This window comes from Benincasa hispida, chromosome 2 (assembly GCF_009727055.1).
Source record: "Benincasa hispida cultivar B227 chromosome 2, ASM972705v1, whole genome shotgun sequence".
In the NCBI taxonomy this organism is placed as follows: domain Eukaryota; kingdom Viridiplantae; phylum Streptophyta; class Magnoliopsida; order Cucurbitales; family Cucurbitaceae; genus Benincasa; species Benincasa hispida.
The window spans coordinates 16889910-16903106 of record NC_052350.1 but is presented as its reverse complement, the minus strand read 5'-3'; the positions used below and the strand labels follow the sequence as shown (position 1 = coordinate 16903106).

The 13197-nt window shown below is 30.7% G+C and overlaps 1 protein-coding gene across 1 annotated transcript; it reads left to right on the top strand.

Annotated features, from left to right (window-relative positions):
- The first annotated feature begins 2582 nt into the window (after nt 1-2582).
- Nucleotides 2583-3702, top strand: LOC120071590 (transcription factor IBH1-like 1). Its single transcript, XM_039023938.1, has 2 exons — nt 2583-2732; nt 2872-3702. The coding sequence occupies exon 2, from the start codon at nt 2873-2875 to the stop codon at nt 3437-3439; it is 567 nt and encodes a 188-aa protein (XP_038879866.1). The 5' UTR covers nt 2583-2732; nt 2872; the 3' UTR covers nt 3440-3702.
- The last annotated feature ends 9495 nt before the right edge of the window (nt 3703-13197 follow it).

The window sequence follows — 13197 nt, the reverse complement described above, 5'->3', positions numbered from 1 at the left end:
TTTTTTTTTTTCCTTTTAAATGATGCTTGTTAAATAATATTAACGCATATTCGAGAGTGATTCTAAAATGGTTAAAATCAATTTATCATTTTCAGATTCATTATAAAACATGCTTTTAATCATTCGAAACTATTTTAATAGTATCAACATTGTATTTAAGAGTATAAATTTTAATGTTAAATTAATTTTAAGTTATTAAAAGTCTATTTTAGAGTAATTTTGAAAATGACAAAAATGATTTTGACAATTTAAAAATTATTCTTAAACATACACTTAGTCATATAAATGATATTTAGTTAACTAGTATGAGTTATTTTGACTCTAACTTCTCATTTACTAGTTGAGAGTATGAGTGTATTTGAAATATATTTTTATGTGTTTAATTTAAAAAATAAGTTATTTTGAAAGATATTGGAGTGTTTATCAACCCTTCAAGATAGGTTTTTTAAGTATATTTTAATCATTTTTTTTTTTATCAAAAATAGTTAATAAAATGTTTTTTTTTAAAAAATGTTTTTTTTCTCAAATCAATTCAACATACGAGTCAAACAAATTAATAGTAAAATTTTATTAAATCTGTGCAGCAAAAGCTTATGAATATGGCGTCTACGTACTGCAAAATTAATTCAATATTGTCGTGTTGAAAGTCCAAAATTAATTAGGTGTGTCATTAGAAATGCTTTGATTTAGGTTTATAATACTTTAACAAAATGCTTTCAAAACATTGGCCAAATTTCTAATCATAAATAGAGATTTTGGAACTTATTTATCATTCCTGTATTATTAAGAAAATTTGATTAAGATATTAAAACATTCTTTAAAAATATATATAAATGACAACTGCCAGAACCTAAGCGCAACACTTGGGTATAGTCGGGACTATACCCATCTTATTAATAAAAGAAATAAATTTTAAAATGGACACTTGAATCGACTGCACCAAGCTTTTTTCAAACCTTATTATCATTTATATTTTTCGTCTAATAATTTCAAAAGTGGGAGATAAGCTCATAAACGATGGTTTAAAATAAAAATTGAGTGCTTTATCCACGGAGTCAATACTATCAATCTGATTGACATGATTGTTTGAGCATAAATATATGTACATATATATCAATTTGATTTGTGAGAAATATTGTGAGTTTGAGTGCTTGATTAAAATGTAGATAGTTTAATTTATGATTTGTTAGAGAATAAATTATCAAAAGAAAATTATAAAAGTAAATAAAATTAAAATAACTATATGTATATATAATTGTATAATAAATAAAAAAGAACAAACATTTTAAAATTCATAATAAGTTCGAGTTGGTTGACGTTGGTTTGAATTATTTTAGGTGAACTCATGATCAATTCAATCCATAAAATTTTCAATTATTTAAATTCAATCTATTCCAAATAAGTTGAAAATTCAATCCAAATCTATATCGTACAGAGTAAAAATATTGATGTACTTTTCTCATATATTTATTTTCTTATATATATATATATTTGGATATGATGATTTGACAGTTTTGGTCATAACTTATTTGGTATTTCGCTCGTCAGCTAACCTTCCGAACAGTGCCACAACAGCCTTCACTTTGACGAACAAGCTTAATCTCACCACTTATTAAGCTTCCTTGTTTCTACTACTCATCCCCACTTACACCCTTTCCGTTTCTTTTTATTATACTATTCACCTTTATTTCATTTTCATTTATCATCACTAAGCTTTTATTATTTTCATTTATTTATTTATTCATTAGAGTATACTTTAATCTTCTTACAACCCTCTCCTTTTGTTAATAACTAATCTCAAAAGTTCAATTTTTATATATTGACATACATTTTAATAATTTACTCCCAACGCTAAAAATCACATTATTTGTATGATAAAAGTTTCTTAATTTCAAAAGAGATGTAACGTTAAGAGCTATTCATATAAACGGTATTTACTTAATGTGAAGTTGCATATGGGATATAACCCCTATGCCACATAATAGTTGTATCTATGTTCTAGTTTTTATTGATTATAACTAATAAATGAGATATTATTGAATTTTAGTTGAAGGGTAAAGAGATATGAAGGTCGTTATAAATAAAAGTGGAGTTAAGATTTGGAGAGTTGACCAATTTTGAATTAATTACTGAACTTTTTAATTGCCAATGGATTTAGATGAACTAAATTCCTTTTAGCACAATACATTAACTAAATTCAAAAAGAAGAAAACGACATAAATCTACTTAGGGTGGATATTAAAAAGGACGAACATTAGATTAGTCAATATATTGTGAGTGAAGGAAGAAAAAAGAGAAATGCATAGTGAATTAGGAAAAGGTTAATTAAAGGGTTAATGAGAGAATTGAATGAGACTAATGGCACCACCTTCCTTTAATTAATCACCAATCTTTTTAGTTTTTATTTCTTTTTCTTTTTTCTTTATTTCTAACTTTTTTTTTTTTTTTTTTTTGAAAATTTTGATATATTACCCTTTAGGGTTTGGTGGTGGGACATTAACTCCATGTGCTTGCATGTGCTGTGTCTCGCTCTAAATTGGCCCACCATTGCCCTCCTTTAAGCACATCAATTGGTTTGTGCACATTCTTCTATCTCTCTCTCTATAAACTCTCTTGGATCTCTAAAATCTTCTGCTTCTGTCTTCCCACAACTAATCCCTTTCTTTCTCATTTTTAACACTTAAATTTTCTTCTTTTTATCCTCTTCTCTCATTAAACCACACATTTCCCAGGTATGTTCAATTTTTTTTTTTCCATTTTCCCATCATATAATTCATTTTTTTTTATGCACAACCCATTAAATTCTCTCAAGATTTACACAATTGTGTTTGTGTGTATGTGTTTTTTTTAATTATATTATTATGATATCAGAATGCGAAACCCCAGTTCGTTAAAACGAGAATTTTTGAAGAAATGGATGACGGGTCTTCAAATATACACAACCTCCTCCAACGAAAACATGACGGTCATCGAGAGAAAAACCGCCATTAAATTATCTGCAGACATAGCTTTAGCCTCCTCTCGAAACTGCGCCACCCGGTGGAGCCGAGCGGTAATCGCCAGTTCCTCCGTTGATAACCGAAGCCGTCGAGTTGCCGACGGCGTACTAGGGCGGGCCGTATGCGAGAGGGTGAAACAAATCAGCAATTCAAAAATGACACGAAGCTCATGGAGTAGTGGGATGATTCTGAAAAGAAGCCGCCGTGTGCGGCGGCGGAGGAATAAATGTATGAAAGCCATGGCGGCGGAGTCGGTTGCAAAAAGATTGGTGCTAAAAAGAACAAAAGTGCTACGTGGTTTGGTTCCGGGAGGTGAATTTATGGATGAAATTTCGTTGATCGAAGAAACCCTAGATTATATATCGGCTCTTCAAGCTCAAGTTGATGTAATGAGGTGTCTTGCAACTGCATACAATCCATCATCATCATCATCATCATGAAAAAATCCAAATTTTAATTATAATTAATCTCCCTTTTTTTATTTATTTATTTTCTTTTTTGGCCAACATTCGTATGATGAATGTGGATGGAGAAAGTTATGGGCTTTTTTTTTTTTTTTTTTTTTTCCTTTTTTTCTTTCGTGCACATATTTGTAGCTAAATTGAAGTTAATGTAGTGATAATTTGGAAACATTTTCTGAGTTTTATGTACAAAATATAAGTTAAGACATTAATGCTCTCTTTAGAATTTCGTTGGTTCGAAATTTTGAAGTGCATTATTTAATTTACGCATATAATTGGATTGGGAATTTGTTTTTGAGGGTGAAAATTGGTGAAAGTAAATTGTGTATTTTGAGGCATTGCGTGTATGGATGAGAGTGGAAAATTGAATGTGGTGTTTTTTTGTGGGTTTCCTAAAGAAGGCATTTACTTGGGAAAGAAGGGGTGTTGAGTGTGTTCATAGATTTGCCCAAATCCAATGTTGAGGAGAGGAGAGTGTTAATGCATGTTGGAGAAAAAATTGTGTTTGTTGGGTGTGTCTAAATTTTGATAAAGATTTATATTCGTATTTTTTAAAAAAATTCAAACTTATGATTTTTTGATGAATAATACGAGTAGCTTCAAATTGGCCTAACCTTCGGTTCTCGTAACCAAGTTTTTCTTTATCACTCCTTACTTTCTGTTGGGATTTGGCATAATGGTTTCATTAATTTGTTCTTGAATCTTAATGAAGCATTGATACTTCTTCACTACTTGTTCTTGTTATGTCTCTATTACTAATTATTTTCCTCTCTTTTTCAATAGTCCTTCCAATATCACATGCTATATATTTGTTGCCTTTCCAATTGATGTGGGTTGAATAATTCAATTTCAAATGTGTTTTTGTTTTTAAGCTTGTGGAATTAGTTGTTTTCTAATTTTCAATATGGTTTTTTGTGATAATATGGGCTTCAAAGAAAAATCTCCCATATATTAGATTCAAATATTACTACCACGTCAACAATAATAATTTTTTTTAATATAATGGGAAAATGAAGAAAATTGTTGACCCATTACTTTAAATTGGACTGCTTTTCTAATTTCTAATTACTGTCTTCTCTATATATTTCTTACGTACGTAATAAAGTATTCTTTTTAATATTAATGAAATTGAATCTTGTTTAATTTAGAAAAAAAACAAACAAACAAACAAATTATGTTTTGTTTCAAGACAAATGCAACTTTTTAAATTTTGCTATATGGTTCCGAATGAACATATGGATTGTAAACACATATTTTACAAGGAGTCATTTACTTATACTACTATCATTTACTTAAAATGATGATATTAATGAAGATGTAATGTTATTGGGGAGGAGATTATTTGGAATATAATTATTAACAAAACGTCTTTATTAGAATGCAAACTTTCACATAAAGCACTTTTAACTTTTAAGCACACATTAGGTCAAATGTAATATCAGCCGTTGCTAGAATGGTTGTTCATAGATTAAGCTAAGACAAAGATCAATAAAAATTAATCATTAGAATCATTATATATGTAAAAACATGTGTTATTTGTTATATATATCCCTTTTTTACTATCTAATTTTTTCGGCAGTTAGATCTTTACAATATTAAATTTTCTTACACATAATTTGAAGAGTAATATATATTTGGCAGATTCATGCATTGAAACTTGTTAAGGCCTAGTTATAATGTACTATTGAGTTCAAATGAGAATATACCTTAAATTAAAACAATGGTGTAATGAAACCATGGCTTAAAAGGAAGATGCCATTTGCACAAATAACAAACACTTAACTTAAAGAAGAGATTGCTTTGATTATATTATCACTTTTAAAAAAGTTATTCTGAATAAAGATAATTAGTTGCATTTGCATAAGAATCGACATTGGCAAATTAAAATTATCCACCAAAACAAGATTTAGAACGAAGATTTTGTGTGGTATTATTAATTGGATCTGATTAAATTAAAAAAAAAAAAAAAAGAACAAATGAAATGGTGGATTAAGATGGCTAGATACGTTTGAGAAGGAATAACGAATGCGGACAAAATTAATTAAATAAATCCATGAATGTCGCTAATTATACTTTCTCTGTAGTATAAAACCTTAGTGGGCCGACCTCTTGCCGCTCCAAAATTATATTTATAAAATTTAATAATATTTTATTTGGTGTCATTACTGTTGCTTGCCAGCTGTGTACTAATTAATTTGCCTTTTCTTTAATTTATTTTCTGATCTAGGTATATCGAGAGAAATTAATATTTGTTTTTCGTAATTCCTTTATTTTATTTTGTAAATTCGAAAAATATTTTTGTTATGTTTCGGGTTTTTCAATTGTATGAGTTCGAAAAGATTATAAAGTGAAATGAAAAATACAAAATTATGGAAGTAGCGTAAAGCATGTGTCGTTTTTTGGGAGCAACAATGTTTTCCAATAACATAAAATATTTGTATGGTGGGTGGACGACCGTGTTTTAAATTTACAAAAAATTATTTAATTTTCAAATAAAAAGTATATTATATGTATGTTTACAAGGAGGTGAATTATTATTATCATTATTTTCATAAATAAATAGAGCATATGAGTAAAGTTGATTAGCTTTTGCATCTTAAACTTATAAACTAATTTCTAATAGAATATATTGTTAAATCATTCAAATCACCCCGAATTTTAATTTTATGGGTCATGGTAAATTTAACAAATATATATATCTCAAATACTTTAACATTCTACTTCACTTATTTGAGTACAATAGAAAATAAAAGAATTCAAATCATGGACCTCTTAGTTAGTAAGAGGTCAAATTTTAAAAGTTGAGTCCTCAAACTTATATAAGTGTTAAAATCGGGTCAAATTGAACCTTCAAACTTACATAATTGTATAAATTGTATAATATTTTTTATAAGTTTGAGGGATCAATTTTTGTTATTTATGGTCCAATTTCTACAATTACTATAAGCATGAAGGTCCAACACTTGTAGAAGTTGAAGGGCCAATTTTTAAAATTGAAAGCTTGAGGGTTTAATTGCAACTAACAACATACTTCAGGAGTAATTTTTGCAATTTGTCCAATGACATTTCTTATCCTTTTAAACCCTAAAGATAAAACAATAAGAACAAAAAGAACAATTATCATTTTCTTTAATTTTCGTTATAATTAAAGAAAGTAAGAAAACATAAATAGTATAAAAAAAATTGATATAAAGATATACATAATTCACTAATAATGTGTTAGATATATTCACGAACGAAGTTAGAGAGCAATTTTATTTAAAAAAAACGAAAAAGATAATACCGATTAGAGATGTACCACTAAGATTAGAGGATTTATATATGTCATCTATCTAAATGAATATAAATTAGATCTCGAGAACATTATTTCAAGTTCTCCTCAAATAATAAATTCAAGGAATTCTAACCATTTTAATTTGCTAAATAGAAGCTAAAATATTCAAAACACAAAAATCTGCATATGGTGTTGGCCTGTTGGGTCACAAAACATCTATTTTGTCCAAAAGGATCAAGTACCGTGATGGACCAACCATCATTTAATGGGTCATTTACGTAGCCACATCGACGTAACCCATCATTTTCTATTAAAATGGGCCTACGTCTAAAATATATTCCATTCATGGACTTCCTTTTGATTATGATGAAATATTCTTTTGAGATTTTTATATAAAACATCCTCTAGGGTATATATTTCAACCATGTCTTTAAATTTGAAATTTTTTAAAGAAATGTTTTTAATATTATTTTGGATAATTTTACCCTATGTCCAATTTTTATATATATATTTTCCTATTTATATCCTTATAATGAAGAGAGAAAATGTATTTAATATATTTTTTTATTTTTTATTAGAGAGAGAAAATATATTTAATATAATTTTTTTCTTATTTTTAATTGGAGAGATAAAATACATTTAACATTTGATTTTTAGTAGAGAAACTACCTTTTTAGTCTCTCAGCTTTTAGGTAAAGGAGCAATTGGTCCCTATGATTTCAATTTGGTCATTCCTGTCATCATTTTCTACATTTATTAGGTATTTTCTTTATTATTTCAAATACTAAGAATGGCATATTTAAATTTAAAAAATAAAAAATTTATTTCTCTATCCTCTCTTGTTCACCTTCTCACATCCTTTCCTTCTCTATCTTCTTCTTTGTCGTTTTCTTCTAAAAAAAAAAAGGGGGGGAATTCTGATTCTCCACCATTGTTCCTTGAATAAGCATTTTGAAAAAGAAAATGTATTTGTCAGCCTCCATAGCTATTTTCTTCACCCTTGCTTTTATTAGTCTTATAAGAAATCTCTCTAATTTCCATTTTGTCAACATCCATGGCTAGAATCCTTCCGTTTCCTTTTCATTTAGTCGACCCTATTTTGCAATTCACCCCCCCTCCCCCAGTCAAAACTTTATCACAAACTAACTAAATCTCGCACTTGAAAATCACTGCTCTTCTGTTAAAATATTTTCTCTAATTAATTTCTTTGGTTTTAGAGATTGAGAAAAGAAAAATAAAAAGAAATGAGGTTGAAAGTTATTTTAACAAGCTAGTTTTAGTTTCTGTTATGCCTATTTCTTTATATTTGTTGAATTCAACCCAGATGATGAAAACTCGTATGGCCTTTTTTTGCTTATCCTAACGTGAGCCCTATTTTTGCCCCAAAATTACTTTGGTTTGATAGAAAACTTGGCTATTAAACGCCTACGATTTTTCAGCTGATGCTTTACACGTGGTTTGAACCACTGCTCTTTGTTTGATGGAAATGAAAGGAAAAAACCTTTTCTGATGAGTGATTAATTTAGAATTAATTTTCTTTCTCTCTCTTTTGCTCTCTTGTTTCCTCGTTTTCTGCCTTTTGAATTCCTTACAATTCTTCTAACCCTAATGTCTTCTTGTTTGATTTGTGCGACTGCTTTTAGTAAACGATGAAAGAAACATGCAATCGTGTAGACGATGGAAGAAGAAAATGAAGAGAAACCTTACAATCATGTAGACGATGGGAAAAAGAGAAGGAGATGCAAAACGATATACGTGGTTCGACTTATTGAAGCCTACATCCACGGGAAGGAGAGAGTTTTTATTAAGAGCTAAGTCACAGATTCTTTCTTTTACAGATTTTCAAGTTCTTCTAGAAGCTATGTATGTTGTATCTACAAAATTTGTAAATGATAAGTCTTTATACTAATTTCTAATACAAGTAGTTACAATAACTAACTGTAAAAGTTAAAGAAATGTGAAATAGTTCTTGAATGTTGAATGTTTGAGCTTATATTCTTCAAATGATCTCCACCTTAAGCTCAACATGCAAGTTCTTCTCCTTCCGGATTTAACATGTCTTCACCCTTTTTCAGGAAGCAGAAACCCGATTTGACCAAGACAGTTTGCAAGCTTGAGTTTATTCACAGGTTTGGTAAGCATGTCGGCTGCATTTTCGGTGGTATGAACTTTTAGCACCTCTACTTCTCCTTTCTCTATTATCTCTCACAAAATGATACTTGATGTCTATGTGTTTAGTCCTTGAATGATACTGAGGGTTTTTGGAAAGGTGAATGACACTTTGGTTATCACAGTAAATTTTTATTACTGTTTGATTAATATCAAATTCTTTCACCAATCATTTTAACCACAGTGCTTCCTTTATTGCTTTTGATAAAGCCATGTACTCTACTTCTGTGGTTGACAATGCTGTGATTGACTATAAATTTGCTTTCCAACATAACAAATTAGAAATAAGAATAGATAACCTGTTAGTGATCTTCTTTTGTCTTGGTCACCTGCAAAATTTGAATCAACATATCTATATAGCTCTAAATTTGATTCAATAGTACTTTGATATGTTAAAATCCATTTTGTTGCTTCCCAATGTCTTTTTCCAGGGTTAGACATGTATTTACTGACTAGACTAGTGCTGTATGAGAGGTCTGGTCTAGTAGATATCATTAAGCACATTAGACTCCCTACTGCTTGATTATAAGGAATTGATTGCATTTGAGTCAAATGTTCTATGTCTGTTTCTTTTGGTGAGTTTTCTGAGGAAAGTTTAAAATGAGTAGCAATTGGTATGGTGACTGGTTTTGCATAGTCATATTAAATCTGTTGATTACTTGTTCACAGTAGTTTAATTGGCTAATGGTTAGAGTTGAGGAAGTTCTGTCCTTTTGAATATCAATCCCAAGGATCTTTCTAGACTGACCCAAGTCCTTCATGTCAAATTCTCTCTTTAAGAGATTTTTTTACATGAGTTAAATCCTCCTTAGATTTTCTTGCTAGTAACATATCATCAACATAGAGTAATAAATAAACGTTGTCCTTATAGGTAGAAGAATTAATATAAGAACAAATATCATAGTAACTTATTTGAAATCCAATACTCTCTATGTAGTCATTAAACCTTCTGTACCAGCATCTAGGGGATTGTTTTAGACCATATATTGACTTATTTAGGAGACAATATAGGTCTTCCTTTCCTTTTTTCTCAAACCCTTTAGATTAAACCATATAGATAACCTCATCTAAGTTTCTATGTAGGAAGGTAGTTTTAACATTTAGTTGATCTAGTTCTAGATTGTACTGAGCAACTAGAGATAAAAGTAGCCTAATAGAGGTTTGTTTTACTACTGGTGAAAAAATTTTAGTATAGTCTATTCCTTCCCTCTGATTAACCCTTTAGCCACTAACCTTGCCTTGTACCTAGGCTTTTCTTCTTTGGTAGAACCTTCTTTTAGTTTATATATCCATTCAAAGGCTATAGGTTTACACCCTTTAGGAAGAGGAGCTAGGGTCCAGGATAGTGAGTGACTCCATCTCTTCATACATAGCTTGAATCCAAGACCTAGCATTAGGGCAGTTCACTGACTCTTCAAAAGTGGTTGGTTCTTGGTCATTAGGAGCTATTGTGGCATTTAAAACTAGGTTCATATAGTTAGTTTCAGTATACCTAGCTGGAGGAACTATCACTCTTCTTTGTCCATCTCTAGCTAAGGAATACTGACTTAAATCAGGTACAACTTCAGTATTCCCTATATTCTCATTTAAGACATCCTTCTCTTCTTCTTCTAAATCAATAGGAGGGTTTTGGTTAGTGGAAGAAACTTTAGATGTCTTCACCTCAATCCTAGCTGTATTAAGGCTATTAGGAACTTCATAAGATGTCTTTTCTTTTTGCATAAGCATTTCTTTCTCTCTGAAAGTGATATCTCTGCTTATAACAAACATTTTCTCAATAGGATTCCATATCTTGAATCCTTTTACTCCTTCAGAAAATCCTACAAACATACACTTTACTGCCCTAGATTTTAATTTCCCCTGATTTTGATGAATATAACCAATACATCCAAATACCCTTAGGTTTGCTAGGTTAGGTGGAAGTGTGGTCCATTTTTCTTCAGGAGTCAAAAAAATTTAGGGAGGAATGTTAACACCTATTTAAAGTGTACACTGTGTAGCTTGCAGCCTCAGTCCAATATTTTTCACTCAGAATTTCATCTGATAGGAGACATCTAACCCTTTCCATGACTGTTCTATTTAGTCTTTCAACTACTCTATTTTGTTGAGAAGTGAATCTAACAGTCTTATGCCTAGTAATTCATGTTTCTTTACAGAATTTGTTAAACTCTTCACTACAAAATTCCAGTCCATTGTCAGTTCTTAGGTATTTAATTTCTTTAGAAGTTTGTTTCTCTATCATGAGTTTCCATTTCTTAAACCTATCAAACACTTGGTCTTTGTTCTAAGGAAGTAAACCCAACTTTTTCTAGAGAAGTCATCAGTAAAAGAAAGTAAATACTTTGAGCCACTTAGGCTGGGTGTAGGAGCTGGATCCCATAGGCCAGAGTGTATATAGTTAGGATAGCTTTTGTGGTATGTTGTGTTTTAGTGAAACTTTGCCTTGTGGCTTTCCCTAAAACGCAGTGTTCACAAAAGGTTAGATTTTCTGAGAGACCTTTAGAGAGAATCCCTTGTTTAGATAGGACTTCTAGGCCTTTAGCACTAATGTGAGATAACCTTTTGTGCCATACATCAGCCTCTGTGATCTCATTTGTAGTGGCAACATATGCCCCTGTCATCATTTCAACTTCTTTGACCACAAATAAATCATCTATCTTTTCCCCAACTAATATCACTTTAGAATCCTTTAGCCCCTGAAGGGTTTCTCCTTTACCCTTGTACTCACACCCAATAGCATCTAGCATACCTAAAGAGATTAGATTTCTCTTAAGTAATGGAACATATCTCACATTCCTAAGAAGTTTGATAGTTCCATCCATAAGTTTCATGGAAATAGAGTCAATGCTTCTATTTTACAGCCTTGGTTGTTTCCCATATATACCATTTCTCCTTCTATTTCTTTAAAGGTGTTAAACCAAGGTTTCATTGAGGTCATGTGATAGGTGCATCCAGAATCTAGAACCCAATCATGTTTTCCTAGACGGTTTACATGATTGGATTTGTCTAAAGTTGAGGCTAAAGCATTTAAGTAGATGAAGGATCCTTTTACAACAGATGCTTTAGGCTGTTTGCCTTTAGAATTCTTTTCTTTCTCTTGATTCTTTCTCTTTAGGATAAAACAGTCCTTAATTGGATGTTCCTTTTTCTTACAGTACTTGCATTTTATTTTCTGTTTTGATTTATTTTCTTTTGAGTTGTGAGGTTTTCTGTCTTTTGAATGGTTTTTTTTTTTTAAGTTTCCTTTTACAAATAAACCTTCACCACTAGGTTTATCCTTTCTATCAATCTATAACTCAAGCTCTCTAGTTCTTAGGGCTGAGATTGTAGTTTCTGTGCTTATACTATCCCTTCATACTTTAAAGCATTTTTTATTTTTTTATACGATTCAGGCAAGGAGTTTAGAAGCACATGGGCCTCATTTTCATCACCAAGTTTTTCTCCTAGAGTTTTAAATTTAGCAACAATTTTCTTGAACTCATCTAAGTTATCAGTTAAAATTTTAGATGAATCTATTTTAAATGTGAAGAATTTCTCCCTAAGATACATTTTGTTAGGAAGATCTTTAGTAGTATATAACTTTTCTAGCTTAGTCCATATCCTATATGCATTTTATTGATCTAAAACTTGTCTAAAAACACTGTCACTAAGATTTAGAACCAACGTACCATAGACTGCCAGCTTCTAGTCTTCCTTTTCTTGAGCTGTCACAATGGCATGGAGAGTTAATGGGTCAAGGAGGGCTCTGTGAGCTTTCTGTTGGCCGAGAATTGCCTTGATCTTGGCCTTCCACAGTCCAAAGTCTCCTTTGCCATCAAATTTCTCCACCTCAAACCTTGTTACGACATTTTTGGATGAAAAACTTGTGTCTTGATTCTTCAAGAATTGAGATCTTGTAAGTCTTTTGTTCTAATACCACTTTGTTGGGCCTGCTTCTTTATATTTGTTGAATTCAGCCCAGATGATGAAAACTTGTATGGCCTTTCTTTGTTGATCCAAACGTGAGCCCAGTTCTTTGCCCCAAAACTACTTTGGTATGGTAGAGAACTTGGCTATTAAACGCCACAATTTTCCAGCTGATGCTTTACACGTGGTTTGAACCACTGCTCTTTGTCTGATAGAAATGAAAGAAAAAAACCTTTTCTGATGGGTGATTAATTCAGAATTAATTTTCTTTCTCTCTCTTTTTCTCTCTTGTTCTCTCGTTCTCTGCCTTTTAAATTCCTACACTTCTTCTAACCCTAATGTCTTCTTGTTTGATTTGTGCGATTTCTTTGAGTAAACGATGAAAGAA